Raw genomic sequence first — 18111 nt, forward strand, 5'->3', positions numbered from 1 at the left:
AATAAGTAGGGGAAATTCATGACATTTTAAAAAATTATGGAAGCATATGGGTAGCATTATTCAATTTGGGATGTAATATGCAAAATGACAATGTAATATGTAAAATGGCAATGCATTTCTGTATTTACGTTTACATTTTCCAATACACTTGTGCAACGTATGGTGCAAAATGAAAACGAAAATTAAATTACATAATTTTCATTTGCCATTTCCTACACCAGTTTTAATATGTAAAATGAATATTAATTTTAACGCTTTATAAGTTGCAAAATTAAAATGAAAATGGTTTACAGAAATGATTATATATCTCTAACATGTTCAAGCAAAAACTGTGGCAAAATGATCCTTTAAATGCTATTTTTCTTTAATGCATTAACACTCCTAGTCAAGACACTTACGATTGCATTTTCATTCAATGACCCGCAATGAATGTAGCAAAATTCAAAATGCACATTGAAAATGCATTCCGAGCCGATCAAATCTCCGCCCACTCCCGCCCTGTCAATCATTGTGTGAACAAGGCGGGGCTTACAGAAGGTCAGAGACTCAAATCTCAAGAAGAGGATTCAAGTGAGAGAACATGGACAAGACAGTTGGTCCGTGTATGTTTTGATGATTTCGGTTTATGGCTTCAATATTTCATTCGCACTTGTGGGCGGAGCTGAAACGCTGCTTTCATCTGATTGGTCGAATCGCTCCGCCTTCAGCTCGGTCTTTTTATTCTTTCAGGCAGAATAAGAGTCAGTGCGAGTGAAGCACTGTAATGTCTGAAACTACACTCACTGTTAATTAGCATAATGTTTGAATCAGATGTAGCTGGGCATATAATTCGTGCTGCTGAGACCTGCAAATTATTTCTAGGTTGTAGTATTGTATGAATATTGTCCCACTGATAAATACAGTGCAAATAGTTCTCTCTCTTTGGATAAAAGTGAAGTGGAAATAAAAATCAATAATAGACTGAACAGTTCCATGTCTGGAACATTTACCACTCTCATCTTTTAAGTCATAAGGCACTAGGTATGTATGTGTGTGTGTGACATTAATAAATAATTGTAAAAATTAATATAGTTAAATTTCTAAATAAAAATAGTAAAATTAGCTCTATGCTGCTCAGTGCTCATGCTGCTCAGTGCTCCTGTAGCCTACCCCAGAGCGCCCTCTCACGGCTGTAGACGGTAATGTTTCTTTTGGTCCTGAATAAATGCAACTTATAGTCCAGTGCGACTTATATGTGTTTTTTTCCTCGTCATGGCGTATTTTTGGACTGATGTAACTTATACCGAAAAATACAGTTAACATTATTATTATTATTTATTATGAGAGTAATTGACACAGACTAGAACTCAAATGTTTCACCCAATTCAGCTCAGATCTTCAGACTCTTCCGACTCGTGTTGCTTGTATAACGGGCCAGACTTACCTTCCCAAAAAAATCCTATTTAATTTTATTTCATATATTTAACTATATTTATTTCCACTTCACTGTTATCCAAGGAGACAGAACTATTTGCACTGTATTTATCAGTGGGAAAATATTCACACAATAATTTAACGGGGTCTCTTGCAGGTCTCAGCAGCACAAATTATGTGCCCAGCTACATCTGATTCAAATATTACGCTAATTAACAGTGAGTGGTGGTTTCAGACATTACAGTGCTTCACTTGCACTGATTCTTATTCTTTTCTGAAAGAATAAAAAGACCTAGCTGAAAGCAGAGCGATTCGACCAATCAGATGAAAGCAGCGTTTCAGCTCCGCCCACAAGTGCGAATGAAATATTGAAGCCATAAACCGAAATGATCAAAACGTACACGGACCATCTGTCTTGTCCATTTTCTCTCACTTGAGTCTCTTGACCTTCTGTAAGCCCCGCCTTGTTCACACAATGATTGACAGGGCGGGAGTGGGCGGAGATTTGATCGGCTCGGAATGCATTTTCAATGTGCATTTTGAATTTTGCTACATTCATTGCGGGTCATTGAATGAAAATGCAATCGTAAGTGTCTTGTTAATGCATTTAAGAAAAATAGCATTTAAATGATCATTTTGCCACAGTTTTTGCTTGAACGTGTTAGACATATCTAATCATTTCTGTAATACATTTTCATTTTAATTTTGCAACTTATAAAGCGTTAAAATTAGTATTCATTTTACATATTAAAACTGGTGTATGAAGTGGCAAATTAAACTTATGTAATTTAATTTTCATTTTCATTTTGCACCAAACGTTGCACAAATGTATTGGAAAATGTAAATGTAAATACAAAAATGCATTGCCATTTTTACATATTGCATTGTCATTTTACATATTACATCCCAAATTGAATAATGCTACCCATATGCTTCCATAAAAAAATAACCGTTTACATGCCTAGGGTGTTCGCATTGTAATAATGTACAGAGATACTTCATATTTATAAACGCTGACTTGTTAGGTGATGTTTTCTCATTAAAATCATACAGTTTCCTATTAATTCAATGGAACGTTTTCGCACACTAGGGATTACCAATATGGCGGCGCGGCGGCTTCACTTTAATGACATCATGAGCAATCCAGTTCTATATTATAGATCAGTGGATGTAGTAGTATTTTCAAAAGCTTATGCCATCAATTAACAACCTCATAGTTCCATCTGAAACGTTTTAAAGTTATTTTTAGAATCAGTTCTGTCTATTAAGTAAATTAATGGGATTGTTGCAGTCTATTGAGTTTTATGTTAACATGTTGCTAAGCTAACAGGTTGATACTACTGCAGTATCAAAATACATTGCACACAAAAACGGCGAGATAAAGAAATGTCAATTTTAAATAAATTTAAGCATATTTTTCAGTACTGAATAAATGTATTTTAATCTTAACTCTTTTCACTAAACTTCTAAAAATCTTCATAATTTACCCTCATGTCGTTCCAAACCTGTAAGGGTTTCTTTGTTGAACACAAAATAAGATCTTTTGAAGAATGCTGGCAATCAAACAATCGATGGTCCCCATTGACTTGGATAGTATTACTTTCTTTACTGTCGAAGTCAATGGGGAATAACAACTGTTTGGTTCTTCAAATTATCTTTTTTTGTTTTCAGTGTAAGAAAGAAACCTATACAGGTTTGAAATGAAGATGGTGAGTTAGAGACCCACTGACTTCTATAGTAGGGAAAGGAATATGGGGACCATCAATTGTTTGATTACCAGCATTCTTCAAAATATTTAGTTTTATGTTCAACAAAGGAAAGAAACTCATACAGTTTTGGAATGACATGAGGGTAAATGATGAAAATTTTCATTTTTGGGTGCATTTTTCCTTTAAGGGATTGCCTTTTCAAGAAACTACATGCAGTACTGCCTTACATTTTGGCCTAAAAGATACCTTGTAAGACCTAGTGTCAACAGCGGCCTATGCTTCTGCAGTGCTGTGATTCCTGTGAGAGCTTGGATGTGCCACCGGTTTATAAACTCTCTCTTTACCCCCTCAGCCGTGCCGCCCACCCCTCAACCCACAGATGATGTGGATGTGTACTTTGAGACCCCAGCAGATGATAAAGAGCACATACGTTTCCAGAAGGCCAAGGAGCAACTTGAGATCAGACACCGCAACCGCATGGAGAGGGTGAGTGAGAGGTCACATTTACAGTTTGGAAACGCACAGTGGAGTTGTTTCCATGTGGCTAGTCAGAATCAAGCCATTATTTGAGCCCCAAGTAATTTGTGCATGTTGTTGTTGCCAGCTGAGGAAGGAGTGGGAGGAAGCGGAGAGCCAGGCGAGGAACCTTCCCAAAGCTGAGAGACAGATACTGATCCAGGTAAACCTCAGCTTCCGTGTCAGAGGACATCTCATACAAGAGGTGACTGTGTATTTATGGGGTCTTCATTATTCTCACTGTAGCACTTCCAGGCTATGGTGGAGTCCTTAGAGGAGGATGCAGCCATCGAGAAACAGCAGCTGGTGGCCACTCATCTTGCCCGGGTGGAGGGCATGCTAAACGATCGCCGCCGTCTTGCCCTGGAGAACTACCTTGCTACTCTTCAGTCTGATCCACCAAGGGTGAGACGACACACAATGACCTAATACACCCCATTTACAACTGAAATCATCATCCTTATTAGTGGTAAATACTGGCATTAGACACTGCTGTCTACAGTCAAAATAAAATCTACTTTAAAACAAGTTTAAGAAATATACTTGTTATATACTTCTATGTTGGTTTCATATGTTTTAATATAAAATAATATAATCAGCTTTTAAAATATACATACATAAACCTTTATATAATTAAAAAATGAATTTAATTACTTAAAAAATGTCATGTGGTGTAACCTCCAGAAAGTAATACAGTTTTGTTATACCCTGAATACGTGTGACTGTACTGATCTTTATTAGGCATCCGTCAATCCTATACTCGGGATCGGTATCGGCTCCAATCCAGACATTTTCTGTAGATCGGGTATCAGACAGACGAGACCGATCCTGTGTATACTATTGTGATTGTTGTGTTCCACGAAAGACACAAACATTATAAAGCACCAAAACGTTTTCAAGAACATATTTCAAGTGTTCTGAAGCTGTTCCATATTCAATGTGATGTACAGATTAAATTATATTGAAGTCATTAAATTCAAGTTCACAAACTCTTCTCTCTGCTGCGGCTGTCTGTCATCCTCCATTCAGCGTTCAAACAGCGTGTCTCGTTCGGTTACTACGGTCAAAACGATGAGACTCTCTTCAAGTCGGGTTCAAGTCTGGTGATGTCTGTTTTGAGAATGAATCGTTTGATTTGACCGGTTGTTCTTAGTGAACCGATTGGACCAGTTCACCAAATAGGACTGAATAGTTTAAACCGGTTCGCGTCTCCAGTAAGCGTTACTTTTTTAACATGGCCAACACTCTCTCTGAGTCGAAATAAACAAATATCCCGGAGTAATTAATGTACTCAAACAGTACACTGACTGAACTGCTGTGAAGAGAGAGCTGAAGATGAACATGAGCCGAGCAGCTTTCTATGTGGACTTGGAGGGCTGTGCAGTTCATCTTTCTGAGCACAGGATGCGCTTAAGCGCTCTGTTGCGCTCCTATATTGGTGCCTTCAGTATTATAATATTTTCTGCAAAACCAAAGATTATTAATAGTCTTTCTTGTTCTATCCTATCTATGATATGTTGCTGCCTTTATTACTGTGCTATAGACTTAAAAGAAACGTCTTTTAGATCTCTATATAAATGTATATACTTGTTTTTTCAATCATGTATTTTACAACAATACAAAGAGCAATGTGTAACATTTGACCGGATATGAGACTTATTCACTTTTGTAAATAAAATATTTCAATAGATTTCATAAAATAATTGTGCTCCCCGTGATTTTTCTAGATTCTTGAGTATATTTTGCTGCTGAATTGTCTACCATCCTGGTTTATAATAATATTTTTGTAATCGTTTATGACTATATATTTTTTTTTCATTTGTTATTTTTCATTAAAATGAAGTTGTGTATATGTAGTAGATTGTGATTAACACAAAAGAATGATGATCAGGTCAACACAGAGCAGTATAGAAGTTCTGTATTGGAAAAAAACTTTTAAAAAAACTGCTGGTATCGGATTGGATCGGTATCGGCAGATACTCAGAATATTAGGTATCGGATTGGTTCTGAAAAATGGTATCGCTGCACACCTTATCAGACAGAAGCTCTCCAAATATTAAGCAGTAAAGCAAGTTTGATAAAGCTTTTTACTAATAAAATTATGCTAAATTGTTATAATTCTATAATAAATAGTTTCTACCAAACCATATGATGTTTTTCCTTTCCAAAAATTATTTTAAAGAGGCTTTTCTTTTTCACCATAATGTCAGAATAGTTGTATCACGCTGACATTTTTGACTGACTTCGTTAATCATAATGAAATTAAAATCATGCTCATCTTGAAGAAGTGTATTTCAGTCATTTAATGTATGAATTGCATGATTTATCATGTCATTGAACCACCAATTTCCCCTAAAAAGTCACATGAGATGTATGCTATTCCCAAGTGAGGATGTTATTAGGGGTGCTCCGATCACGATCGGCCGATCGTTATGCGCATCTCATCAGTAAAGCCGGTTTTCTAATCAGCGGTTAATTCCATCAGGTGCCTGATTTCACATAGAGCAGCTGTTACTACACAGAGCCGTTGTTAATAGAGAAGATGCGCAAATCCACTTCATTTTCAGCGTTTTTTGGCGCATTTTCTCAGTTAACAACGGCTCTGTGTAGTAACAGCTGCTCTATGTGAAATCACGCACCTGATGGAATTAACCGCTGATTAGAAAACCGGCTTTACTGATGAGATGCGCATAACGATCGGCCGATCGTGATCGGAGCACCCCTAGATGTTATTGTGTCTCAGTAGTCGACCACGTGTGATCAGATCACTTGAGATGCATGTAAACACCAGCCCACTGCTTACTTAGTGACATTGACCGATCCATTCCACTATATAAATGAGCATGGATCATGTGTGGTCATGTGCAAAATGCATGCTCTGTGAGGGATTAAAATAAGTTTGAGAGTAGATAAGGGCTTCCTTGAAGGATTGTTCTTATCTCATAATGACCAGATTACAGTTGGTCTCTGATGAGCGATGATTGTCTTTTCTCTCTGCTGTGTGATTTAATGGTGGCGGATTACCCTCCTATATTACCCTGCTGAAAGCTCATAACAGGGAGGGTGGCTTCGGTTGCTTAAGATATTAATTTGAATTGTGCACCTATGTAATGTTTAATCCCCTGAAATGACTTGCACTAAGAGAGCCATAGCCGCACTCGCACAAGAAGGCGCTTTCAGCATCTCTGCTAATCCTCTTGTTATTTCCATCCTGCGGCTCTTTAATCCTTGCGCTGATTCACTGATCATCCAGCTCATAAGGAGACGTCCACCTGACTCACCCTGCCTTTTATTTTCACTACTTTGTTGTCAATTTATCTTCTGTCTCTGTCTCCGCAGCCCCACCGTATCCTGCAGGCTCTGAAGAGGTACGTGCGTGCCGAGAATAAGGATCGTCAGCACACCATCCGCCACTACCAACACGTCCTGGCCGTGGACCCTGAGAAGGCCGCCCAGATGAAGTCCCAAGTCAGTGTTGTCCACTCTGCCTCCCTTTCTTTCTAAATACCATGTTTTCTATTGTCTTTTCACACTTTGCAGAGTTTTGGTCTATTTATAACTTACCTTTTGGTACCTGCTTAATAGACCATAAATGACCCATTTGCAGAATGATTTCACATGAAGGACTTAAAAACTGTGGCTGTTTGGCTAAACTGGTGATTGAAAACAATCATTGTTGCCTTCTAATTGGTTCCACTTAGAGGCATAAGAAGTTACACACTTCTCCTTTAATGGTGCTTTCTGTGCATGTGTATGGTGTTTAGAAGTTGATAGGATTGTCCAGGAGAGCCATGAGTGAGTTGGCACGACTGGATTCTCTTGTTCGAACATTATATGAAAGATTTGCACCACACTGCTCTTGTGCAACATCACATGCAGTGATTTGATTGGCTGTAACTTAAGACTGAGCCAATGGTGTGGCTCTGTAATTTGCATTCCAGACTGGCCAGCACAGATATGTCATGAGAGACGGGACATGGCACAGATCTGATAATCATGGGAAACTCAACCCAAATGCACAACAGTTTATGTCTGGTGTATCTGTTTACTGATTGATGGCCGTTCCTGATTATTTCAGGTTTAAGTAGGGGCAAACTTCCTGGTGTCTAGTACTGGGCCTGCATTTACATAACATTCTTCAGAATAACATTCTTAACTTTTATTTTCTTAGTTTCTAACCAAAAAATATATATTTTGTTTCTAAAAACATTTTTTAAGAATGTTCTAAAGACAAAACAAGTTCTTAAAACATTGTCACGCCATCTTAAAGTTAGGATAACCTCCAACTTGATTCACCAAAATGTGAGTTTTTTTAAATACATTAAGCATTACAACATGACACACTAGCTACATATAAAACATATGCATCAAGTGACACCATTGATTATGTAAAGAATGATCAATTATGTTACCTTTTTGCTGAATTCAAAATTCCGTAACAATAAATCACTGCATCTTGCAGCAGACTCTTTAAAAGACACTATTCAAAACTAATTAATGTAAAAACGGCACATCTCTGCTGACCAACAAGCCAGTTGTAATATAAACTGTGTGAGTGATTATGATTAATAACAAAAAGACTGTCTTTTAGGTGTATTTGTTGAGCTAATTGGCGTTTTCAGCTAGAATCAGATAAAACCACTAAAGCCTGTCATTTTCTTATTTAAAAAAAAAAAAGTTGTTTTAAAGAAAATATTTGAGAACCTAGGAATTTTTCAAGAATTGATAAGACTTTCTCAATTTGTCTCTTGAAATTTCTAAACTTCTTTATTAAGAAGATCTTCGTAATTCTGAATCTTATAGTTTTGTCATTGGCTTTCCCTTATGTCCCATATGACTGACTGACCTCTGTGGAACACAAAAGGAGACATTTGTCCTAAAGCAAAACCCCTAATGAGATTTGAGCAGAAAGGGTATTTTCTGTGAATAAGGAGTTAAATTTCAATCGGAGCGTCCTTTTTTGGTAACTTGTCATTGTATGGAAAAATGCACTATGAATCCTCTTTTTATGTTCTCTACTGAAGAAATAAATCATACAGGTTTGGATTGTCATGGGGTGAATAAATGACAGCAGATTATTCATTTTTAGATGAAATATCCCTTTATCAGCTGTCTCATGTAGGTTTTATAAAAGCACTTTGTGTTGTAGCGAAAATAGCAGTTGCACCAATGACTTGTGGGGCTGTGCTTTATATAACCGTGTGTTTGAGAAATGGCGGTCCAGTCTATTTTGGCAACTCTTCTCAATTGAGTAGAAGTCCAGGTATGACTGGCAGACCAACATAAACTAACTTACTTCCTAAAGCAACAGCTAAATACAGTATCTGATGTCCAGATGGGCGCCTAGAAGGTCTACAAGGACATTTTAGAGCAATTTCCCCCTCCGTTTTCTTCAGATATATAGGCACTTCATTGCCATCTGTTGCTGGTTTTTGAGCATTGCACACAAACGCAGTGCAAACAAAGATCCAGGCGTGGTTGCTCATTCACACTCGCACATTATACAGTCTACAGTCACAACGTTTCTTCTCTTTACGGTTTACGTATTAAGATTTCCACAAAGTTTTTGTGCTTCCGAAGTTGCATTAATCCATCCAACAATACACAACCCTTTTAATAAATATCATCTCACCTAAGTGTGTCTCTGGTTTTCTTAGGTGATGACCCACCTGCGGGTGATTGAGGAGAGGATGAACCAGAGTCTGTCTCTGCTTTATAAGGTGCCCTACGTCGCAGAGGAGATCCAGGATGAGATTGGTAAGTCTGGAGATCTGGATCAGATTTGGAAATCACATAAGCAAGAAACTAGAGAGATGATAATGCTTGGTATGTTTACTACTACATCCTTTTGTCACATTGTTTTATTTGCATCATGAAATTAACACGGTAATAAGTAGGTGGAGCTTAACCTGAACTTCGTACAATTATAGTTGTGAAGACCGTTATGGTTTTAGAGACTAGTTTCAAACTCTATCAAGGTTTTTTTTTTTTTTTTTTTTTTTTTTTTTTATATACCGATGACTGCAGGCTCTCATTCAGATTCCATCTAATCCTCAACTGATGATACAACCAAGTCCCAGTCCTGTCCTGTTTTTTTTTTTCTTTTTGATAATCAGGCTCTGAATTTTTATTTTGTTACTTCTAGACTTAAACTCCCTAACTGTCCCAAATGATGCACTCATACATTATTTACTTGTGCATTATTTACTCAAGCATGTAGTGTATGAATTATATAAGGTTATTTTGATGTGCATAAACTGAGTCTGATAGCCCCTCCCCCTTCGCTACGTAATTAACGCTGAAACAGTTGAGAGCAGGAAGTGTTCCACATTCCACACCAAGTTCTTTCGGTTATTTAAGTGCATCATCCAAATATTTAAAGTACACTTTTTTTGGGGTGGGGGTTGATGTTCAGTGTGGAAATAAACTATATTATATACTACAAAACCTATTAGAAAATTGAAAAGCTGTACAAAAATTTTCAGTCTGTTTTATGCACTCTTTGGTCCTGCTTTAAGCGTTTAGTCCCCTAAACAACTGCACAATCTCTCTGCATCTCAGATGCCAAGATAATTACACCTGTATGAAAAGCTTGGCTTCAGTAATTTGCGCGCACACACATACACACAGACCAAAAAAAAAAAAAGTGTAATTTGGCTTCTCTTTTTATCGCTCAGCTTGAAAACATCTCACCGCAATCAAAGTAAATTAGAGTGTTCTGAGTGTCTGTTGTGCCATGCTCTTTGTTTCAGGTGGAAACATTCAAGCTGTTCCCAGAGACACCCATCTGCACTTATGTGTTTTTTTTTTTTTTTGTCTGTCTTTTTCGTTCATTTTATGAGAGGAGCCTTGGCATTGTGTAGTATAGATGAGACTAGTGTGTGGGGTTTGACAGAACTGGGTCAAGACTCCTCCAGATTCCCACTAGTGTGTGAAGACGCATAGTTTTTAAACCAGACTCTGCAGAATGTTTTTGCAAGTTTAGAGAAGTAGAAAGGACCATTTTAGCTTCACCGATGCCTGGAAGTGCCGCAGTATGGAACCTCGTAATGGATCGTGTTTGTGACTGCTTGGTGCCTCGTTTAATGGTTTTAGGAATAGATCCCTTCCTCCATCTCTTCTCTCCTGTGATTTAGCTGTTTTTAACCTTGTTCCTCTCTGTATGCCCCAATTCAGATGAACTTCTGCAGGATCAAAAGGCAGATATGGACCAGTTCCTGTCCTCCATCTCTGAATCTCAGCCTGATGTTACCGTGTCCTCTGAGGAGAGTGTGGAGGTTCCTGCCTTTGAAGGAAAGCCTTTCCGCCCCTTCCAGGTCAACTATCTGGGCTCCCCAGCTGAACCCGAGGGTACGTTTCTTGTCTAAATTTACCCAGGCAAAACTTTAAGGCTCGTGGCTGCTCTCCACGGTCTCTCAATATGGCACTGTTGCCGAGGCAGGTTTTGTGTCAGTGTCATGCCACTACTACCCCCTTCATTATTGGGAAAAAAACAGCTTCACCATCTTTACAGGCTCCTCAGCTCGAGTTTAGCCTTTTAAAAAGCCTTCTAAAACCAAAAAACAGACCAGTCTGGGAGACCAGCAGACCAGCTTGTCATGGTTTAAGCTGTTTTTCATCAGGGTTGGACCCTGTTGCACTTAAAATGAAAATAACCTAATAGCGTTTGGAAAAGTGAATATCATATTTCCACTTCCTATTGAATATCATATTTCCACTTCCTATTGAATATCATATTTCTAGTACTATAGTGTTATTACCGTTTCTAACACTGATAGCATTCTGTGAAGGTTTGGTATGATTTTCTGTAGTAACTCGAGGAGAATATGCTAGTTTAGTTGGTAAAATAGTTGGCTAGAGTAGCTATAAACAAACTTAAAACACAAAGGAAGGTAAATGTTTAACCTGGCATTATTATAGAATATGTTCATGTGATATATTGGAGATATGTACTGTGAAACACATCAAATTGTTCATTCATCTTTGCAAACAATATTCAGCCAGTCTTCTAAAACATGTTACGGTCATATTTCACCCCCAAAATAAAAAATAAGAATTTTACATATTGAAAATGAAGCAGCTATTATGGTCTTTTAATATTACAAATCCTGAAAATATAGTTTTCTTCATGCAAAATAAAATCTTTCTTTTTTTCTTTTGGGGTGAAATGAACTGGAAGTTTCCCAGGTGTTGTTTTGAGTTCTAGAGCTCTGCTCATAGCTTCTCTCTCAAAGCCGTTCAGGTGAAGCTCTCTGGCAGCATGAGGCCTGTTTACATTAACTTCTCTAAATGCTGAATGAAGTCCAAATATTGCACTCGGACCATAGGTTTCGGTTCATCTGTGCTTGCCTGAATCCCCATTGGCATCTACCTAAACGCCACGCCATTTGAAGTCGAGCTGAAATCATAAAGCCTGAGGCTCTGGCGTCACACTGCAGCCAACTGCTTTGAGGATCTCTCTCTTTCTGAGCCCAGTCTTGCTCATTCACTGTCCTGCCTGGGCTTGCCAAGCCTTCAAGGAAAGTGCAAAACTGTGAATTTAAAATGCGATATACTAAAAGAGCAATGTAATAAACACATTAGAGCCCAGGAGGGCTTTCATTATGACAGGTCTGTCCAGAAACACATCCTGGGTCTTTCTTACCCTGTTCTTTGATTTGTTTTTCTTTATCATTCTGTCCCTGCGGGATTCTCTTCTCCATCCGCAGACACAGCTTGATAAGCCTGACTACTGCTTTTTTACTCACCTGGGTTATTTTCTCTTTCTATTCCAATCTTTTCTTGTTTTGTCTTTTGCTTGAATGCAATGCCTAGGCGATCTCTCAGAACCCCCTCGTGCCTTCAAGAAAGGTGGGTCTCTGCTGCTAATGTTTCTTTTTCTTTCTTTGTTTTTCTTCAGTTGCTGAAATGTTATGTTTGTGCTGTCATTGTTTTTTTGTTTTTTGCGTAAAGAGCTGGGTATTGAAAAAGTATATATTATAATCATATATATATATATATATATATATATATATATATATATATATATATATATATGATTCCATCCGATATTGATTACATTTTGGAATATTTCATTAATGTCAGGATGCCTGTTTTTATACAAGACAGTATTGTTGTGATGCTAAAGTGTGAGCAAATTAAGAGCATATTAAAAATTGTTATGATGATCATAAACTATTTAAAACGCCATTCTGAATGGAAAAAAGTACAAATAAGTTTTTAGGTATTGTGTTCACACACCATATGTGAAGGGCTTTGTGGCCTTGTCATGGATTAATATTATTGTTCAGAAGTAAATGTTTTTTTTTTTTTAAATACTAAAAAAGTTAATTGTTATAATTACTTTAGAAATTTAACATTTAAATATTACTATTTTTATATACAATTATTACACAAAAAAAGACTCTTCTTCTTATTATTATTATTATTTAAGGATAGTTTGTCATTTTGAGAATCTATATCGGATTGTTTAAATGTAGATTATTCTCATTGTTTGTACCCAGCCCTCCTTGCATACATCTTGACACATCTCCCCATCTATCCTCATATTTGTACTGTATTTCCACCCCATGCTTTTGCTCTCTCTGTCCCTTCAGCTCTGTTAGCCGTCTTGTTCTAAATTTCCTCTGTCACTCCGTCAGATGTTGAGACCAAACATCCCATCCCTCAATGTCTGGCTGGAAGAGCTTTGCCTAATGAAAGGTCCAGGCAGCTTGTTAAGCTAATTAGCCAATTGGATAGTAGAACGAGTCCGATGTAAATGTGCTGTATGGTGCTAATCTGTTATGGCTGCCTCACTGCCTGCTTGTGTCAGGAAGACAAATAACCTGATTCAGACCCAGCTCTCTGTCTACAGATCCTTAGGACTCATTTGCTGCTCATTTGGCGTCCTCTCTTCGCTTTTCATTAAAGGAGCTCTTTAATTAAATTTAGTCGTTTTTTTTGCAGGACCGCTGTTAACTGACCAATGGCCATATTTTGCCCTCAGATTGTTCAACTGGAACATCGACCTGTTTACCGCTTAACCTTGAGGTCCCACCCCTTATGAATTCACCTATGAACCTGCTCTCAAAGTATTAGTGGTAGAAGCTTGCAGATCACTATTACTATTCTTGATAATTATGGTCAGTAGTTTAACATCCTCCAAACCCTATTTCATTATACTGTATAATTTATACTAAATCATACGGCTTGTTGAAAAGAGGCCTGGCATGCATTTAAAAGGACTCTTTTGACTTGAACTAGTTAACAACCACTTAGCAACGCCTTAGAAATCACATAGAAAACCACTTGGAATGAAATTAGAAACCAATAATAGCAACACCCACAAGATACCGGTCTCATTTTCTTTCGTAATTGATGATGTCTGGTTGGTCTTGGTGTTTTTGTCGTCTCATCTCATGTGTAAAGTCTAACTGTCTTGGTGACACACTTCACCTCCATGTAATGAAGTAGCTTGACCGTGTGTGTTCTGGTGGTTAGTGGTTCAGCCGTGCACGGTTAAGCTGTAAGCCCTTCTCTCCAGAGACTGAGACACAGTTAATCTTTTAGCATCAGTGACCTGCTGCTTTGACAGTCAAACAATGAGTGTGGGAGGAGGGTATTGTTCTTCCGTCGACCAATGAGATTTCAGTGTGGTATTATGCCACCAGGACTCATTTTAGCCAGGTGTCATTGGAAATTTCTAGCATGTTAATATTTACCACTGTTGTATTACAACAGAAAAATGCTATTCGTGCAGTTTAATTTCTATTATATATATAATGTATATTTGGTATCATTGACACAATATTGTAGATTGTATTAATATTTTTAATTGTTTTCTTTAATGTGCCTATATAGTTTTTCATCCATTTTATTTCAAGTTTAGTTTATCAGGTTATATATTAAATAGTATAGTAAATGTTAATGAAATAATATCACATTTTGAAATGAATTGCCATCTTGCACTTGAACATTAGCCTGCACATCCTGATTGCTATCTGAGTTCCCATAATGTAGATGCTCAACTGTCTTGATCACTGGTGCTTGTGTGGAATGACCACATTTGACCGTCTAGTCATTTGTTTCACTCCGAAATGTCCCATTATGGAAGTAAAATGGTTTCTGAATCAAGTTTCGTGTTGATTTGAATTGTTTACTATGTTGGGCGAGGATGTATATTTATAGAGCTGTTACTGGAAACAAGTGCTCTCTCACAGGATGTCCCAAGATGCTAATTCTACCAGGAAGAGACCTTTTGACCACAATAGATCACACCTCTTACTCGGAGATGAATTTTGCACCGAGCTTGTCTGAACTGATCCAGGACTCTGAACTTCTACTTCAAACACTTAAATAAATGCATGACTAATGAATGAGTCGGTGTTGGCGTGTCACGTATTTAATAAAACAATGAACAAAACTGCAAGGCAGCAGGATTCTGGCCAGGGTTTGGATTGTGATAGAAGCTGAGGTTATTTAGCTAATTGCTGCTACTGTTGTTCACAGACATTTTTGTAAGCATTTGAGTTTTATTAATTCCGATATGCCAGATTCCAGCTTGTCCTCCGGTCTCTGATTGGCTGTTCCCTCTGCAGGCTCTGGCATGAACAGTCTGGATGGTCTGATTGGAGCAGAGGAAAAAGTCATCAACAGCAAGAACAAGATCAGCGAAAATGTGGTGAGCCCACCAGCCTGCCTTCAACACCACACACGCTTTACTGATCCGTTGCGAACACGGTACCGACTCTCATGACTAAAATTCCATAAACAAAAAAACAAAACTGCAGGATTTTCATACACGTTCAGTTTAAGTGCTAATAATAAAATCAAGAATTGCCTTCTTGATACACCTAGATGAACACTTAGTTATATGAATAAAGTTTACAGAGCATCTGGTCTTTATTAAATATGTTCTCATAGTTATAACTGTGCCATTTGAACTTATTTGACTTGACCGCATTTGCAAGGCAGCACTAGTTTGAGATTTTCTGCGTTTATTAAACATTTTGACCCCCAAATATGATCGTCACCTCTCTTTTAAATATAAAGACTGCTATCTAATGTATAAAAGCCATTTATAGTTTGCAAAAAGGTTAGGATTGTTCACCCAAAAATGAAAATTCTGTCATTACTGTATTTTTCGGACTATAAGTCACACCTGAGTATAAGTCGCATCAGTCTAAAAATACGCCATGACGAGGAAAAAAAACATATGTCGCACTGGACTATAAGTCGCATTTATTTAGACCCAAGAGCCAGGAGAAAACATTACTGGAGACAGTAATGTTTTTTGTTAGTTCATTTCTCTCGGTTCATGTCAAATTAATTTTGATAAATAAGTCGCATCTGACTAGAAGTCGCAGGACCAGCCAAACTATGAAAAAAAAAGTGTGACTTATAGTCCGGAAAATACGGTACTTGCCCTTATGTTTTTCCGAACTCGTAAGACATTCATTCATCTTTGGAACACAAATGAAGATACTTTTTAATGAAATCCGAGAGCTTTCTGACCCTCCATAGACTGCAACAGAACTACCATGTTCAAGGCCCAGACATTTAGTAAGGACATGGTTAAAATAGTCCACATCAGTGGTACAACCATTACTTTATGAAACTAGGAGAATACTCCATTTAATACTACAAATGAAACAAATGTCAGTCTTTGATGCGCATTCACAAGAGTAGGGGCAAGTGGTGCTGCTGATGAAGGAACATTTTTGGGTGAACTATCCCTTTAAGACCATACGCTTTTGGCAGAATAAAATTTGTCATTGCACAAAATGATTAAAATACTTTATGGAAAATATTTTCTCATTATTAGATTGACAGACGTTATTTACATTTTTACATTTTATATAAATATAAATGTATTTCTAGCCCCATTTTTATAACATATTTTGTTCCAAAGCAAGCACAGAGAGTACAACTGCAACTGTTTTTTTTTTTCTTTTTCTTTTTTTTTGCTATTAAAAACAATTGCTGCATACAAATAAAATAATCACCATTAGCCTCATGATTTCTGACTTGCTTTTAGATAGTGCTGTAGACTGAGAGGGTAGTAAATATCAAACTCTTTAAATTGTAACTTTAATTTCGTAACTTTCGTAACGAATGTTAGCGGTTTAAAATCTAAAAGTATTTGCATGTTGAGTTAAGATTGGATTTCTTTCTTGCATACTTGTTTTTAAACATTTATAGCTGAACCAAAGCCTAAAATCTAACCTTATACTCCTCTTCCGCTGCCTTGCAGTCACTATCTCCTTTCAGATAGACAAATCTGCTTTTTCACTCTTCTCATTCATATCCCAGCATTCATTGCATGCCACGTTCACGTATTTCCCAGTCACGTTCCAGTCTCCTCTAATCACAGCTCACACAAGAGTCTGTGTGGTTGTGGAGGACTCTCTGAAGAATGTGGCTCATGTTTGGCTTGTTTAGTTTGTACAGTATTTCTGCATGCTTGCCTCTCTGAAATCACATAGAGGAGCTATCAGAGGTTTGAGAGAATCTAAGCTACATTAAAGAGAGAGTCCATCCAAAAATCAACATTCTGTCATCATTTACTCATCCTCGTGTGTTTCCAAACCTGTATGACGTTTTCTTCTGGGAAAGATGGTGTTTTGAGTAATTATGTGGACAAAAGACAATGGAAATGAATGTAGTTCCAGACGTTCTTCAAAATATCTTCTTTTATGTTTTACAGAAGACAGTTATACAGGTTTGTAATGACATGAGTAAATAATGACTATCAACGAAGGTTGAATATTGAAAGTTTTTCAATATATGTTGATGTGTTTTGTTTAATAGCAACATACCAAGATGAAAATGATCATCTTTCCTGCATTAAATACTGCCAGCCATGTTTTCCAACAAGGACGTAGTCACTGTATTAAAGACCATGAATTATTTTGGATTTGCTCACAGTATTTAATACCTATCCATTGCTGTAAACCAGCACCATGACCACCACAGACAACGGAGTCAGCTTAATTTGGTTCCCTTGGTCTTGACTATTCGCTAATGCTCTTTCAGAAAACGAACACACTGCACATCACGCACACACACACTGACTCACTCTTCACTTCCCAAGGATGTAACGGAGTCTGCCCTGTCTGTGTTGACAGGTGATTGATGAGACTCTGGATGTTAAAGAAGTGATTTTGAATGGTGGTGATACTCTGGTAAGTACAGTGCCCTCCTGTGTCCAATACATGGTACTGTCAAACACTGCAGTCTCGGATTATGAGCTGGAGGGAGATTACAGTAGTCTGCTTCTGTTCTGTCTGTGAGCAAATGACAGTTTTACATCATTCATGACCTTATATTGTTGATCCACGAGCTTCCACAGCACGTGCATGGTTCTAATGCGATCGCATGAGCATGTCCAGTGGATATGGGTCATCGTCCGTCACCATTAAACTTTCACACAAATGGAATTGTGCACTAAACATTTGGTTATGAAAATTGCTAGCCACGGCTGTCAGTGCAC

The 18111-nt window shown here is 37.6% G+C and overlaps 1 protein-coding gene across 6 annotated transcripts in view; it reads left to right on the plus strand.

The window, feature by feature from the left end:
• aplp2 (amyloid beta (A4) precursor-like protein 2) overlaps positions 1–18111 on the plus strand; it is a 72783-nt gene that overhangs the window by 50826 nt on the left and 3846 nt on the right. For 2 of the 6 annotated variants that reach the window (XM_052583016.1, XM_052583020.1), the window contains 9 exons: positions 3475–3608; positions 3727–3801; positions 3885–4043; positions 6978–7106; positions 9296–9395; positions 10815–10988; positions 12453–12488; positions 15218–15300; positions 17747–17803. In XM_052583016.1, the coding sequence (XP_052438976.1) occupies positions 3475–3608; positions 3727–3801; positions 3885–4043; positions 6978–7106; positions 9296–9395; positions 10815–10988; positions 12453–12488; positions 15218–15300; positions 17747–17803 (947 nt within the window). The remainder of the gene's footprint in view (positions 1–3474; positions 3609–3726; positions 3802–3884; positions 4044–6977; positions 7107–9295; positions 9396–10814; positions 10989–12452; positions 12489–15217; positions 15301–17746; positions 17804–18111) is intronic. The other 4 variants (XM_052583021.1, XM_052583017.1, XM_052583018.1 and 1 more) reach the window with 3 other exon arrangements.

Source organism: Carassius gibelio, chromosome B18 (genome assembly GCF_023724105.1).
Source record: "Carassius gibelio isolate Cgi1373 ecotype wild population from Czech Republic chromosome B18, carGib1.2-hapl.c, whole genome shotgun sequence".
In the NCBI taxonomy this organism is placed as follows: Eukaryota; Metazoa; Chordata; class Actinopteri; order Cypriniformes; family Cyprinidae; genus Carassius; species Carassius gibelio.